This window comes from Anomaloglossus baeobatrachus, chromosome 7 (assembly GCF_048569485.1).
Source record: "Anomaloglossus baeobatrachus isolate aAnoBae1 chromosome 7, aAnoBae1.hap1, whole genome shotgun sequence".
Taxonomy (NCBI): domain Eukaryota; kingdom Metazoa; phylum Chordata; class Amphibia; order Anura; family Aromobatidae; genus Anomaloglossus; species Anomaloglossus baeobatrachus.
In genome coordinates, this window is record NC_134359.1 from 78804603 (window position 1) to 78821783 (window position 17181).

Genomic DNA, 17181 nt, shown 5'->3' on the forward strand with positions numbered 1-17181 from the left:
AGGCAGCAGATCACGGGGGTGAGAGGTGGGGGTGCGGGCAGCAGATCACGGAGGTGAGGGGGCGGGCAGCAGATCACGGAAGTGAGGGGGGCGGGCAGCAGATCACGGAGGTGAGGGGGGCGGGCAGCAGATCACGGAGGTGAGGGGGAGGGGGCGGGCAGCTGATCACGAAGGTGAGAGGTGGGGGTGCGGGGAGCCGATCACGGGGGTGAGGGCAGCAGGTCGTGGAGAGTGGTGGCAGATGGAGGAAGGCGGCGACAGATCGGGAGGCTTTTCCCCGGTTTGATACAGTACAATGGCAGCACGGCAACTTCCGGGTCCCATGCTCTGGTTTCATGACAGCATAGGAGCGGAGCTTGTCGCCCTGCCATTGTACTGTATAAACTGTACTGGCGTGCTCCAGGACCGACAAGTGAAGCTGAGGGGGGCGGTCACCGGCCCTAGGTCCACCGTGATTGAAGAGATCGGTCACAAGGCCGGTCTTTCCAATCAGAGCTGCTGGAGCTGGGGGAGGGTGATCCAGCTGAGGTCACCCAACTCCAGCCAATGATCAGAGCTATAGCTGCACTGATCATGGCTGGATTTCAATGTTTTAGCCATTTTCAATGGTTGAAACATTACAGTGGCTGTGATTGGCTGAGCAGCATTAGTCAGCTAATCACAGCCTCTGTAGTTCCAGGAAGGAGGCACCACCCCTCCTGAGGTCAGGCAGAGGTCCCCTCCTTCCCGAATCTGCGGTTTGTGTGAACCGATCGCAGTCACTGGGGCTCCAATGTCGCGATTTCGCCATGACGGATATATCAGTCATGGGTCTTTAAGTACCAGGGCACCATGACGGATGTATCCGTCAAAGGTCATGAAGGGATTAACAACCAAAACACAGGCCTATGTGATGTGCTATTATAAATGCTCTAAAGCCTCATACACAAAATGTCAGTTCCATAGAGAAAAAAAAAAAGTTGAAACAATGGATCTAGGTTTCAGATACTGTAATCTCAAAAATTGTACAGACTTAAAATTTATTGTATTTCACAATTTAAAAAAAATAAAGATACCACATTAAGTGCATAAATTCACGAAATGCTGAAAATTATACATTTTGTATTGCCTTTTATATGTACACACTGCTAGATAAATAATATGGCATTCATATTCAATTCCCAAATCTAACAGTTCTGCAAATAGAAAAATATTCACGGTTATGTTTTAATAGAAGAAAAAAAATATTTATTTTTATCGGATCTTGTATTATACTCAAAGAAGGAAATGAACGTCTTATAAACCTCTAATAAAGTAATGCTACTCCAAATAGATTACAGCAGCTTATTACAACAGATGTGAATCATTTTCTCAGGCTTCTAGATAGTAATCTGCATAGTCCAGCACCAATGGCTGTAAATGGGGTCTTATTTCATTGGGGAACTGCTCTCTTCTTCAATTTTGCCCATATCGAGCAGGGTACAAAGGTGTAAGTTAAAAGCTCTGTCCTCTTGTTGATTCCTTCTCAAATTCACAAATAACTGATTTATTCTGTCTTTCACAGATGGCTGTAGCGAGGAGGAGCGCACAATATGTTCTGGCTTGGTTAGAGAATACTTAGTGCCTCGTGTGGATGACTTCTGCAAGGCTGGAACGATAACTGAATTTTCTAAAGAATCCGACAGAGAAGGGATGGGTAGGTATAAAGGCAGGGAAAGAGATGCGTCTAAAGGTTCTTCCACAAGGAGCTGCTGCAGTTTTTCACTGAATCTGTAATTATAAATTTACATAAATAATTAAAATGATAATTAGGGTAAGGACACATGGCGATTAAAACGGACTGAGTGGAATGCAATAAAAAAAAAAAAAAAAAATTGCATTCCACCCAGACCCATGTTACTCTATGGGGCCATTCCCATCTGCGGTTATTTTCTCAGCCCTAATCGGACCGAGGAAACAGTCACAGCATCTGATCCATATTCACTCGCACCCATATAAGTCTATGGGTGTGAGTGAAACATTGCACTGCACACAGATGACACCGGAGTGCAGTGCGATATATGCATCAGCTGGTAATGGAGGAGATGGAGAAACTAATCTCCCTCTTTCCTTCGCAGCTGTGATCCGATCAAAGAATCAGATCACAGTGGCATGACATTCTGCTTACACTTGCAGCACAGCGGGAGCTAGCTATTCCATCCGATGCACTCTCATCGGATGGTATACGGTTGTGTGGCCTTAGCCTTATTCTACAACTATTTAGATAGTATAGTAAAAGAAAGCTGCTGACTGTTGTGTCGCTAGAATGAAGTGGCCATGGCACAAAAAAAGCACCATGCTGAGTTATCTGAGCGAAGCTGACAGATTTCTCCGAAGGTCTTACTTGGTGTTGAGGATACAGCCACTAATGTGCCAACAAATGTCAGTATTTTGATTAGAGTTTAGGTCATCCTAAATTTCTTCTTAGAGATAATATTGATGTTCCCTATTTTTGTATATGGTCTAGTTTTATAATTAATCGTGTGATCCATGCAGACTTGGTGATTCTTCTCCACTACACTTCCAAGGGTGAGCTGGCTCTCAACTTTGTTTGGTTAGTCTTATAATTACTCCAATTGAGGGTTACGTCACGTGGATGTATTGTTATCATTGTCCGTGTCCCTATATAACAATGTGATCAATAGAAGTTTTTGCTGTATTTTATATTTTTTAATACGTATTAAAAAAATAATAATTTTAAATATTTATTGACTCTGTCACTTCGTAATCTTCAGCCTTCATATTGGCTGATGGATGTGATATTTGTTCAGCTTTGAAGTGCGGTCTTTATGACCAGATAACTGTAAGGACTCTTAGTGGAATAGCCATTTTGACAAGTGGAAAAACGAAAAAAGTTAAGGCTTTTGGAAGAAGTGTAGGAATAAATGAGAAAGCAGAAACGAAACGTGGCCATGGAGGGAAAGTTCTTTTTCAGAAAGAACACTAAAATCAGAATGATGTACAATAAAGGAGAGCTCCGAAGAATGCTCAAAGCAACCTTGTGTGGTCACAGAAATGCAGGCAAAGTACAAATAAAACTACATGGTGATTGCGAGAATTACATTTTTTTTTCTTTCGTTCACTTTGGCAATAAATAATGAAGAGTACATTTGTCTAACAATTTACAAGTTTTTACACGTTAACTCTAACCCTTCACGTTTTACACGTTAAGTCTAACCCTTCGAGCACATTATATTATACCTGTGACATGTTTTTCCAAAAGGGATTTTTTTGTGTGTGTATAAAAATTCAGAGGTGGTGTATAATCTAAGTGTAATAAATCACCTTCTATCCTCCTCTTTCTCAGCTAAGATTGAGCGGTCTAGCAGTGACGGAAGAGACTTCAGATCAGAAAGCTCGGGATTTCTAAAGACCATCTCCGTATCGTTTTCACTGCATACAAAGACTTTGTGTGGAGTCTGAGACGTCTGTAAGGAAGGCTTCCTTTTTTTGTAAACATAAATTTTATTTCAGTTTTCATTATCATAACATTAAACCCAATACATTACAAATAATAATATAGCTTTCCAATATACATTCACGTAAATGATTTTTGTCTTAACTCTACCCTGTTCTCCTTAGTTCTCAGGACTTCCCCCTTGGCAACTTAATACATCTAACTTCGCACCCATACACACTCTTTGAATCACGAGAGATTTACTTGACTTCTCCACATTCTTTCCCTAGATGATTAGCATATACTTCTAAGACAATTGTCCTGTCCCGCCACCAATCTCAACTTCCCCAATGTCCCTTGTATATCCTCCAGTAGATACCATTCCGTGTATTTAAAGGGGTTTACTATGTTTTGTATTTCTATCTCCCCACATTGTTTTACTATAAACTTGCTCCACTTTTTAAAAAATTGGCCTGCCCGTTCATCTTTGTTTCTTTCTGCTTCCAGCTGCTCTATTCTGAGCAATGATTTGATCCGGTTTATTACCTCATCTTCCGACGGGGCGTTCCCCTCCAACCATTTACCCAGTATAGCCTTCTTGACCACCATTGCCATACTGTGAAACAGTTTTGGTACTATGGCCCCCTGCTCCCTCTCCTCTTTCCCACTCCCCTCTCCCACATAATGAAAAATCCATAACATTGGGTCCATTTCCAACTCCACTCCCCAGATGTCGTTTATGAGTTTCTGTATCCTTTTCCAAAGTTTCTGGCTCTCTGGGCACTGCCAGATCCCATGAAACAGGTCTGTTTTTGGCAATTTACATTTGGGGCAATGGTCTAATTTATTTATCCCTTGCTTGCTTGGGATGTTAAAGCCATATATCGATCTATGCATCAGCCTAAATTGTGTATCCCTCCAGCCTTCATTGATCACCTCCCTCCTCATTTTCACCCATCCCTGCAGTATCTTTTCTCCTGCCCCTGTGTCCTTCAGTTGCCTTGCCCATGTTCCCAAGACTTGGTCAGAACTTAGTGGAACCAACGTTTCCCTCAAATCCTTGTATAATGAGGATATATTAATTTCATGACTATCTTTCATGATCAGTCGGTCCATGTCATTCATCATCTGTTCCTTTCTAACATCTCTCAGCAGTCCCATTATTCCCCTTTCTATCTGTTTATATTGTATGATCTGAAATGGGGATAGCCCATATTTTACTACCATTTCCTGGTATGTCATCCATCTATGTTCTGATTCGTGCAGCAGATCTTTCACCCCCCTTATCCCTTTATTCCTCCATTCTGAAAATAGTTTGTTATCCCTGCCCATAGGGAACTCCGGGGAGTTCCAGATATCTAAATACTTGGAAATTCGCCAGGACAGATTAAATTTTTTTCTCACTGCTTTCCATGCCATCACCGTATCTCTGCACACTAGGGAGTGTTTAATTTTCCGTGGAATGTTGACTAGTGACGTATGTAGCAATGCTCCTAGATCCCAGGGCTTGCAGAACTCACTCTCCAACTTTATGTCAGAATATCTATTAGTCTTCCTCAGCCAGTCTATTATATGTCTCATCAGGCATGCAAGATTGTACCCTCTAATGTTTGGCAATTTGATTCCTCCCTTCTCCAGTGGAAGCATTAGTTTCTCTGCCTTAATTCTTGGTCTTTTTCCTCTCCACAAAAAGGCAGAGAAAGCTTTATTCAGTCTATTGACGTCAGTGTGCTTTAATAGCAGAGGGATGGTCTGCATCGGATATAATAACTTTGGGAAACTCATCATTTTCAGAAGATGAATTCTGCCTAGTAGGGACAGAGGCAGCCCCTCCCACATCTTTAGTTCCCGTTCTATTTTCCTTATCAAAGGTTTATAGTTTAACTCATAAATCGATGTAGTCTGGCGTCCCATCTGAATTCCCAAATATTTGATATGGGTTCTTGCCACCGGTATACCACATACATTGTCCCCTATCCCATAAACCTTCAACATCGGCATACACTGTTTGTTTAGAAACAATAGTTCACATTTTGTCTTATTTAGCTTAAATCCCGCCATACTCCCGAACTCTTCTATCTGGTGTAGTGTTTTTGTGAGTTCATTCTGAGGGTTATTCATAAATAATATGATATCATCTGCAAATAAGGCCGAATGTAATTTTTCCTTTCCAATATTAATGCCCTCAAAACATTCTCCTCCGTTAAGTAGTCTCGATAAAGGCTCGATAGCTAAATTAAACAGGAGTGGTGACAATGGGCATCCCTGCCGAGTCCCCTTTTTCAGTGGGAAAGAACGTGACAAAAACCCGGGTGTCGCCACCCTAGCCTGAGGGTTCGCATATAATACCCCTATAAATGTTTTAAATGCTCCTTCGAAGCCTATGTTGTCCATCACTGCTTCCAACCATGACCACCGGACATTATCAAACGCCTTTTCCGCGTCTAATGTAATCATGGCCGGAAGCTCTCCTTTTTGAATATTCCCATGTCCAGTGGCATCCATCACTAACATGGCCTTTCTTACATTTGTTACCGCTGCCCTCCCCTTTACAAACCCCGCCTGGGCTGGAGAGATTAGTTTTGGTAGTATCTCTGCCAATCTATTGGCCATCAGCTTGGCCATAAGTTTAAGATCTTGGTTAATTAATGAGATTGGTCTATAATTTACTGGGCTGTCCAAATTTTTATCTCCTTTGGGTAAAAGTTTAATATAAGCGGTGTTAAGATGATTGGAGATGCCGGTACCTCCCAGAGTTTTATTATATATTTGTGTCAGGATCGGCGCTACTTGTTCTTTCAACGCCTTATAAAACTCCCCATTAAACCCGTCCGGTCCCGGTGCCTTATGTATATTTAGTTCTCCTATTGCCCTCTTTACTTCCTCCACTGTAATATCCGCATTCAGTCTATTTAAGTCCTCTGTAGTTATTCGTGGAAGTTTTACTTTTTTCAGCCAGTCCTTCTCTCCTCCTTCCGTCCCCTCTCCTGTGTCGTATAGTTTAGCATAATATTCCCCCAGGATCTGGTTGATCTCCTGTGGGTCTGTAGATTTGCTCCCATCCTGTCTAGTCATATTAGCTATCAATGTCATTGGTCGTCTTCCCTTTGCTAGGTTGGCTAGAAGCTTCCCCGCCTTATTACCAAATCTGTGTAATTCTACTTCCTGTTGTGACCGAACTAACTCTTCTCTCTTCCCCGCCCAGCTTTCAAATTCTTGTTTTGCTTTTTTCCATTCTTCTTTTGCTTTTTGTGATTTGTTTTCTAGATAGCTTGTATACTTCTCTCTGAGGGTATTGCTCGTTTCTTGGTATTGTTTATGTGTGTGTTTCCTGAGCTTGGCTACATGTCCCATCAATCTCCCCCTTAACACTGCTTTTGCCGTCTCCCAAAATAACATTACTTCTTCCTTGTGCTCGCTATTAGTTCCATTGTACTCCTCCCACCATTCCCTTAGTATTTTGATAAAAGCCTTGTCTCTGAGTAGAAATGACGGGAATCTCCACAGATACTCTGTCCCCCTCTGAATTGTGTCGTTTATGTCTATTGCCACTGGGCTATGGTCTGATATTACCATATTCTCAATATCCACTCCTTTTACCCTATGCCAAATATTTTGGTCTACCAGTAAATAATCGATTCTTGACCACGCTTCATGTGGATGCGAGTAGTGTGTAAATTCACGGTCGTGTGGATGTTGTATTCTCCAGCTATCTTGTAAGTTTGTGTCTTCCAGTAGTTTAGCCATCAAGCCCTTAACCTTTCCCTTTTTCCTATCTGAAACTGTGCTATACTTCCTATCCTCTTCCTGTGAGACTACTGCATTAAAGTCGCCTCCTACTATCTTATTTAATTCTGCATCTCTTCCTAATTTGCTCGTGATCAAGTCGAAAAATGAATTCTGCTCATTATTAGGGGCATATATGTTATGTATACTAAACTCTCCCTGTGGACTAGTTATTCTGATGTGTACATATCTTCCGTCCTCATCTCTATCCTGGGACATTATTGTATGATTAAACTGTTTGTTTAATAAGATCATCACCCCTGCTTTCCTTCCCTGGGATCCCGATCCAACCACCGCCCCCACCCATAGTTTCTGCATACGAAAGAAGTCTTCATCCTGTAGGTGTGTCTCCTGCAGTAGTGCGATGTCTACCTTCAGTCTCTTTAGGTGTCTTAGTATCATCATGCGTTTATGTGGTGATTTCAGACCTTTTACGTTCCAAGTGACAATTTTAACCATGGTCCCATGCTCTCATGTATTTTACGTCGTCATGTGATCTCTCGTGTGTGTATCTTTGTGCCTTGTCCATGTCCTTTGTACGTTTGTAACGATGTCTTGTCTGGACCCTCCCTTTTTCCCTAAACCAATTAACAACTATAAACCCTTTAACATTCCCCCCAACTTCATTCAGTTTCCATATCACTTCCATTTTTTCTGTAATGCTCCCGTCTCCGCAGATCTTTCCCAACCAACTGCATGTTCGTATCACGTTCCCCGTTCAACTTTTAACAAGTATTTCAATATAATACCTTCTTACTTATCACTCTAATCTACATTTGGTACCTCCTCCTTCGATATCTGTACATATATCAATTATGACGATCGATCTACATTAGAGGTGTAGAGGTCAGCCACAAGGATGAGAAAATAGCAGGCGAAAAGGTAAAGAAGGATCAAGATCAGATCGTCCCGGATCATAGATGCCTCCCCTCATCCGTGTGAATTGAGAGAGTTAGGAGTAAGATAAGAGAATGGAAAGGCGAGAAGAAGAGAGCGCAAAAGAGTGAGAGAATAGGAAAGAGGAAGAGAAAGGAGGGAAAGAGGAAAAAGAGAGAAGAAACAAAAAAAAACAAAACCCAACAACATGTGAAAGTGGGTTCACAGTGGGAGGGAGTTAGCAAGACTTCCCATCCCCAATACTGGGCCGCAGTAGATACAAGTACTCCGCCATCTCCCCCGTCCTTCAAGGTGGTGATTGAACCAATCTTCTCATCTTCTTATTCATGAATCCCCCTTCCTCTGATGTCCAGACTTGTATGCCGAAAGTCTTTGAGCCTTGGGGCTCTCCATATGTCCCTCTCTCCGTTCCTCCCCCCCCTCCATCCGGTCGGTCTGCCTCCTTGCCCGGTTCTCCTCCTCCCTCCCTCCGTGATTCCCATTCTGTCGTTCAGGTGTTCTCCCTGCGCACACTCCATCCATCAAGCCCTCCACCCATCTCTCTGCCTCCCTCACATCTTTTGTCACAAAAAGGGATCCATCTTGTTTTGTTACTCTCAGCATAGCTGGGTATGATAATTGAAATTTTATATGTTTGCGGTATAATTCGGTGCAGATTTTGCTGAAAGCCTTCCTTTTGCGGGTGACTTCTACTGAATAATCCCCGAAAATTAGCACTTTATGTCCTTGTATAAATAATGGGGCTCTCCTTCCTCTGAATACTCGTAATAACTCCTCTTTATCTTTATACTCCAGGTACTTTATTATGACCTGGCGTGGTCTGACTAGTCCAGGTGCCCCTGCACCATCTTCCTTTCTTGTTTTTTGTTGTGGGTCCTGTTGGTCTCTTGCAGGGCCCACCCTATGTGCTCTCTCTACCCTGCATTTATGTGTTAGGCCCAGTGCTTTAGGCACCTCTGTTTCACATATGCTGTCCAGCTGCCTCATGTTTATTGCTTCTGGCAAACCTACTAATCTTAGATTACTTCTTCTTGAGCGATTTTCCAGATCTTCCAATTTATCTTTCTTTCATGATCTGGGACTCTGCCATCGCCTCCTTAAGTTGCCCTTTTAACACTGCCACTTCATCCTCAGCGTCTGAAATTCTCTGCTCATATCCTGTCATTCTGGCTGCCTGTTGTGTGATTTGTTCCTGCATGGGGGACAGCGCTGCCCGCACCATGGCCTCCAGGGATGGTTTGGTTTTAGCTCGTCTGTCAGGTGAGCTGCGACTTCACCAGCAAGGCGTGCATAATCTATTTGCAGGCTTGCTGTCTGTCCTGGCTTCTGGGCTGCCGGCTCCTCGCTCTGCACCACCCCCACCTCCTCCATCAGATCCCGCTCTCCACGCTGCAAACCACCCTGGCCTGCAGCCGCCGCCATTTTATGATTACTCTCTGCACCTTCTCCCTCTGCCGCTCCGTGTCCTGTCTGTCTGCCGCCGCTCCTGAGAAGGTACCGCTCCATAAACCTGCGCCCCCCGCTCACCAGCACTCTTTCACCGCTGATTCTCGTCTCTTCAGGGGCTTTTTGAGTCGTTCTGTGCCTGGGAAAGTTGCGGAGCTCTTTCCCCTGCGTCTTCACATTACAGCGCCGGATCCGGAAGTCTCAGGAAGGCTTCCTTTTACAGGGAGAGCTGCAATGTAAGAAAACACAATGGAATAATGAAATGTCAAACATTTCTGCCAGTATCATCAGGCTATTATAGATAATGAAAAAATTTTTTTTAAAAAAAAAATCCATTACATGTTAGACTTTACTAGTACGTTCTGATGTGTGGAGAGACGGGCGCTTTCCCATGTGTCCGGATACGTAAAGTCTCTTAAGTCCTCCTCAAAAAAAATAGACATAAAAATCCTCTTGGAAAACTGTAAAGAGATAAATAGTAATGGTCTACTTACTAAAGATGATAAAATTACAAGGCTACAATAACATTATATACACAATTGGAGTTAACAGCTCCTCAACATCTACATTTTGTAGCCAGCAGGTGTTAAAATGTAGAAGATTGATAAAATGCCTTTATTTTAAGTTTCCACTTTAGTTCATGGACATACTGCCTCCTACTGACAGATCCAAAAAGATTATTGAGAGCACAATTACATCCTGCTATACAGTATATGGACTGCAAAAATGTAATAGGACATTGATGACTTACCAACCCTTGTAACCAGTCATATCAAATATATTAGCTAAAGGGGGGTTTCCAAGAATGTAATAAAATGGTCCCCTGTCACATAATTCAAACAGCAGCCCATCATAGTCATATGTCAGGATGGGTTGTAGTTCGATGAAACACTGCTTCTGAGACCTGCATCTCAACTGACAGAAAATAATTATCGTGTATACATATCGGGCTTAGAAAGCCTGTTACGTCGACAGAAATACATCTTCTTGGGTGAATGAGCAGCCTCAGTCCTCTGGGCACAGCCAGCAGAAGAGATTTATTTCTTGTCCTGTCACAGCCCTTCTCTGGCAGCTAACAGAGGTTATGTGTGCTTACAATACAGCTCCTCTGTCAGTTGAGACACCGGCATCGGGAGCTGTGTTTCTTCAGACTGCTTCCCGTCCTGATACAAGACTCGGACAGGCTGCCATTTGTAATAAAACTGCCCTAATCATGTAATTCTTGCTTGGAGAACCTTGTTGATTAGCTATTCAAAGCTCAGTAACCACATTATCATCTTATCGAATGATTCCCAATGCATTACAGAAAAATGTCCAATCTCTGGAAACACCTATACACACACTTCTATTTTCGAGCAGATCCGTTTCCAGATTTCACAATTCAGACTACATAAATTATTAAGTAGAGCTCTTACGCCTAATGAGGCTGCTATACAATCATTAAAAATCCATCTCAGAGTTAATTGTATAATCCTAAAATTAAAATAAGAAAGTATCCAGCTAAAAAATGAGAGAGTTCATGAGTCCAAGTGTATTTATTTATTTTTTTAAACATCTTTTTTTATTTATATTTTTTAAACATAACATAAAGGGAAGCAATAACTTGTCCAAAGAATTAAACAGTGTACATGAGATGGATATGCTCAACCTTCGTAGTTACAGCCAGGGGTGGGATTCAGCCGGTTCTGTCCGGTTCGGGCAAACCGGTTGTTAAAATAGCAGCCGATTCCCCAAATCGGCAAGAAACGGCTCCTGCGATCCGGTTCCCTGTTATTCACTTGTGTTAGTGTCTTTAAGACACTAGCACAAATGAACCCACGTACCTCCGCGCCACACTTCCGGGTCCAGTGAAGCCTGTCTGCTCTCTGACCTGGCGTGCAACGACATGCTGACACTACAGAGTGGGGATGTAGCTCCTCCTATTGCCGTCTGTCAGCGTGCAGAGTACCACGGAGGACGGAAGACAGAGGAGAGGCTGCCGGTGCTTGGAGCAGGTAAGCGCTCAGTGAGCCGAAGATGAAGGGAGAGTGGCCGCATAAAGATGAGATCTATATGGGGAGAAGAGCCGCATAAAGATCTGGAGGGGAAAGGAGCCATATGGGACAGGATCTGCAGGGGAAAAGGAGCACATGGAATGAAATCTGCTGGGTAAAGAGGCCATAATGGCATGGGATCTGCAGGGGAAAGAGGCCATAATGGGATGGGATCTGCAGGGGAAAGAGGCCATAATGGGATGGGATCTGCAGGGAAAAAAGGCCATAATAGGATGGGATCTGCAGGGGAAAGAGGCCACATGGGATGGGATCTGCCGGGGAAAGAGGCCATAATGGGATGGGATCTGCAGGGGAAAGAGACCATAATTGGATGGGAACTGCATAGGAAAGAGGCCATAACGGGATGGGAACTGCATGGGAAAGAGGCCATAATGGGATGGGATCTGCAGGGGAAGGAGGCCATAATTGGATGGGAACTGCATGGGAAAGAGGTCATAACGGGATGGGATCTGCAGGGGAAAGAGGCCATAATGGGATGGGATCTGCAGGGGAAAGAGGCCATAATGGGATGGGATCTGCAGGGGAAAAAGGCCATAATAGGATGGGATATGCAGGGGAAAGAGGCCATAATGGGATGGGATCTGCAGGGGAAAGAGGCCATAATGGGATGGGATCTGCAGGGAAAAGAGGCTATAATGGGATGGCATCTGCAAGGGAAAAAGGTCATGATGGGATGGGATCTGCAGGGGAAAGAGACCACATGGGATGGGATCTGCAGGGGAAAGAGACCACATGGGTTCAGATATGTAGGGGAAAAGGAGCCACATGGGGTGGGATCTGCACTGGAAAAGCAGCCACATGGATGAGATCTGTATGGGGAAGGTCATCTGTTCCAATTTTAGCAGGGCTCCTTTAGTAATAATTTTTAAAAATTGTAAAAGAAAAAAGAAAACGTTTAATAAAATATGACTGACAGTGACTGGAACAACTGGTGCTGGACAGGAGTGACGGTATAGGAGGGGAAGAAGGGGAAAGAGATTTTACTTTAAATTACTTGTATTTTTTGGTTGAGGAATGTGTGTGAAAATGGGTGTGGCTAACAGAATGGGTGTGATTTTCAAATGGGCGGGGTCATAGAGAACCTGTTAGTAATTTGAATCCCACTCCTGGTTACAGCCTTTTTAATTTAAGCTATTTAAAAAAAAAAAAAAAAAAGTTAACACAAGAGAAAAAAAAAAAAGGGAAAGACATGTACACCAAGAAACAATGATCAATGAGTGAGAATGTGAATCCTTCCACAATTATGCCTCTGTGATGGTATCAGCCATAGATTCCATATAATGCACATTAAGTAATTGTTGATGTTCCTAATGCCCCAATGTTCCCCCCAGGTCTTCCAGACAGAACCATTCCGTATGGCGAAAAGGACTGACTATTTTCAGAATTTCCTGAGGACTATAGTGGAACCCTATAAACTGTTTCCACAGCAGAAAAAACTTTCCCTGCTGATTTTTCTTTGCTCCTTTCAGCTTCAATCAATTCTAGTACTAATAATTGTTTCATTTGAGATATTATTGACCCATTGATGGAATATTTGGTTTAAGCCACTCGCTATCCAAGTGAATTTTAAGAGTTATTGTCTTATCTCCTTAGACAAATATTATTGTATGGTGCTTGTAAAAACAAGCTCTTTTGCAATTCACTATTAAAATCTCAAGGATAGCGACAAATTTTCACACTTTTTCTCTGTTTACACCTTGTTCTAGGAGACCAACCAGCAATGTTACCTAGCTTGCTTGTAAACTGGCAATGAATCTGGCCTGGATTAGGAAGTAATGGCACCAGCAATCCTGGACAGCTTCAAAAAGATTTTGTGTACTCATTGTAAAATGTCTCTCTGAGCCTTCATTGGGGGGGGACACAGGAAAACTATGGGTGTATGCTACTGCCACTAGGATGCTAACACTACAAAAAGGTGGGCTCCTCCTCGGTACGATACACCCACCAACTGGCACAAAGCTATTCAGTTAGTGGTCAAGGAGTAGGAGAAGTCAAAGACTTAACACCAGCTGTCAATAACACAAACTTGAAAGAAAGGGAGTGTACTGTGTCACCCGGAGATGGCTCCCAGAAAGATTTTACAGCGAGTACCCAAAATCCTCTATTCTCTATCGTTTCATTAGGGAACACAGGGAGACCATTGGACATACCAAAGCAGTCCTAAGGGTAGGAAGACGATAATGAAACAAAGGCACATGAATACCGATGAACTTAAGGACAGCAGTCGAACAACTGCCGCTTGCAACACCCTCCTACCTAAACTGGTATAAAATGAGGCATAGGTATGAACCTAGTAAAACTTGGAGAATGTATGTACAAAAGACCAGGTAGCTGCCTTGCAAATGTGCAACGCATTGGACTGATGCCGATCTGCCCAGGAGGCCCCCACTGCCAAAGTGGAATAAGCCAACACCACAGAGGGAAGAGTCCTGTTCTTGGTCTGATACGCCTCCGACATTGGGAAGCAAATCCAAAAGGACAATGGTAGCCTTGGAGGCCAGGATTCTATTCTGGGAGCCCTCAGGAATAGTAAATAAGAAATCCATGCACGTAAAGTGAGTGGCCCTGGAAAGGCATATGCGATTGGCTCTATCCAACTTGTTTAGCGATTGTTCCAGAGGACCCAAAGGAGAGGGACAAAATGAAGGAAAATATCTTCCTTAAGGTGGAAGGCACTAGCTGTAAGATTACCTTATTTTGGTGAAGAATGAGGAAGGGGGAGCAGCCCGAAAGGGCTTCCAGCTCAGAAACTTGTCGAAAAGACGTAACGGCTACTAGGAAAGTAATCTTCCAAGATGGAAAGGACAAGGAGACCTGCCAGAGAGGTTCAAAGGGAGGACATAACAGAGCATCCTAAACCAGACTCTGGTCCCATGGCATCGCTGGAGACTGGTAGAAAGGAACCAATTGAACCATGCCCTGAACAAAAGTCCAAATTTGAGGACGAGAGCCCAGACTTTTTTGCAACAAAATGGACAGAGCAAAGCTTTAACCCTTGCGGGAACTGAGGGCAAGACGAGACTCCAGACCTGACTGAAAGAAGGCAAGAAAGACATGGCAGCGATGTGATTAGACTCACACCAACGAAAGAAACAACGAGCTGTAAACAAAAATGTTAAAAACACAACAATAGCTGAAAAATGTAATAAACAGAGAATTGCAAAATGACTGGTTTACAAGCACAATCCCAACAATATTCATCTATGAAGATGGTAATAATGCTTTAAGCTCTGCCCCCAAAACCTGCCCGACAGCTGTAGCTTGTACTTAGCACTGGGACACCTCAGCAGTGGCAGGGAGGAAGTACACTGAGGAGCTGTCAGGTGGGTGGGCGGAGAGTCATTTTAAACTTTTGAAAAGGATTCAGCAATAATTCTGATGTCATTCAGTTAAAGTATACTGGTCTCATCAGTTCTTAGAGATCTACCTAATAACGCATGTAGTTTGCATTGTGAAATCTGTTGACAGATCTGCTTTAACCCCTTTGCGACGTCGGCTGTACAGCAAAGTTGGAAGTGGGTGACATCAACGCCATACGCCACAGGTAATCAGTGTATTACAGCCTGAACCTGCAGCTAACAATCGCTCTCCCTGTGATTGCTAAACTGTTAAATCCCACTGTCAAACTGTGACAGTGGGATTTAACACACGTTGGCATGAGAACGCACCAATTTAAGCACCGCGATCGTGGGTCGACGAGTTGCTATTGCAGCAGCTGGTCTGCTGAAGACCTCTGTGTGCTTGTAATAGCAGAGCTCTGTTGAAACCCTGGCTGTGGAAGGACTTCAAGAAAATGGCCGTGGAGGCATATCTGCACATGTGCAGCCTCTGCGGCCATTTTCTTGAACTTCATTACATCAACCGCCGGCAGATCAATTTAGTCTGCAGCACACCGACAGATCAATGCCGCCTGCCGCGATACCCCTGAGCCCACAGTATCACTGACCTTTTTGACCTGCGACACTCCCTCCAAGCCCGCAGCATCACCGACCCTCTGTCCACTGACCCTCTTGAGCTACGACACACCCCTCCTCCAAGTCCGCAACATTGCTGACCCTCCATCCACTGACTCTCCTGAGCCACGACACCCTCTCCTCCAAGTCTGCAGCATTGCCGACCCTCTGTCCAATGACTCTCCGGAGCCACGACACCCTTTCCTCCGAGTATGCAGAATCGCCGACTCTCTGTCCACTGACCCTCCTGAGCCGCAACACCCTCTCCTCCGAGCTCGCAACATCGCCGACCCTCCGTCAACTGACCCTACTGAGACGCGACACCCCCTCCTCTGAGCCCGCAGCATTACCTACCATGCCTCCTGTGATCCTCCTAAGCTGCTGCTCCACCACCGCCACTCCCCCCCTGGCAAGCTATTATAAGACACACTAGGATTATAAGGCGGACCCCAATTTTAAAATTTACATTTTTTTTCCTCTTTTCCTCTTCTAAATTTGGGGTGTGTCTTATAATCCAGTGAGTCTTATAAAACGAAAAGTATGGTAATTAAAGATCTTGAAGATTATTAAATATTTTGTATAACGCAAAGTATTACTCTTATGTAGAACATGGTGAGATTACCTTTAGATTCGGATATTAAGGGTGGGTCCCAGGCTCTCAGTTTGTGGTTGATGCAGAGAGAAATTAGCTCATCCCATGGAACATCTTGCACAGATGCGTCGCCGGTAATGCATTCCTTTGCAAACCAGTGTTTCTTTATGTTTCCAAGGAGAAATTGAACTTCAGAGATCAACACCGGAAGTCCAGTTGGTGAGCGAGTGATCTGTGACACGTAGTCCATAATCATAGAGCAAACTGGAACCCAAGGAGCTGTCAGTAAGATATTAGTGTCATTTTTCATGGATAAAATTAAATTGCACAAATTATTACACAAGTAAAAACAAGCTACAACTGTTATATTAAAATCAGATCTATATGTCAACCCTTTTCTGCTTTAAACAACAGTCACCCCATTTCTTTCTCTTTGCTAACTATGTATACACTTGCTCACCTCCTTGTGGCGGCTTGTCCATTTGTGGAAGCTGAAAAGAAAGTACAGCCTTCTTTAGCCAGGCAAGATGGCTGGGACTGTTCCAATCTGTAGGCGGCATTAATGAGCTGCTGCTTGAAGATGTGAACTCTGTTACAGGCCAGGACAGATCGGTGAGTTTCTCTGAAGAAACAGTCTCTGCTAGAAATGCAATGGCACCATTGTACAAGTCAATGATGGCAGCAGGATCTTGTGAAGGGAGTCCACATTTCTTCCTTTCCATCTGATCGAGATAAAAGGTATTGCTGAACGCACTGCAAACGCCGTCGTCTATGTATTGTCGGAAAGGGAGGCTGCGGAGTTTCAAGGGGCATGGGCAACAGGACAGCGAAAACTGTACAGCAGAGGAGACCTGAGAAAAGGGAAAAATGAAACAATAAAGTATTGTGACATCTACAAAGGCATGAGCGTTGAAGCCAATGATTTGGAGAAGGTGGAGACAGACTTGCCGTAGGGCCTTGCTGCAACGATAGCCCAATGGCATCATACGATTCAGTTGCAATATATGTCTGATATGCTATAGATGAAATTTGTTGAAA

At 43.6% G+C, this 17181-nt stretch overlaps 1 protein-coding gene and 1 pseudogene across 1 annotated transcript in view; one reads left to right on the forward strand and one right to left on the reverse strand.

Moving 5' to 3' along the window:
• The window catches only part of LOC142245104 (lanosterol synthase-like), a 100496-nt gene extending 98907 nt beyond the window's left edge, over positions 1-1589 (forward strand). Inside the window, exon 5 of the mRNA XM_075317434.1 lies at positions 1544-1589. Within this exon, the coding sequence (XP_075173549.1) occupies positions 1544-1553 (10 nt within the window). The 3' untranslated portion in view covers positions 1554-1589. The remainder of the gene's footprint in view (positions 1-1543) is intronic.
• The window catches only part of LOC142245105 (germinal-center associated nuclear protein-like), a 131433-nt pseudogene continuing 115234 nt past the window's right edge, over positions 983-17181 (reverse strand).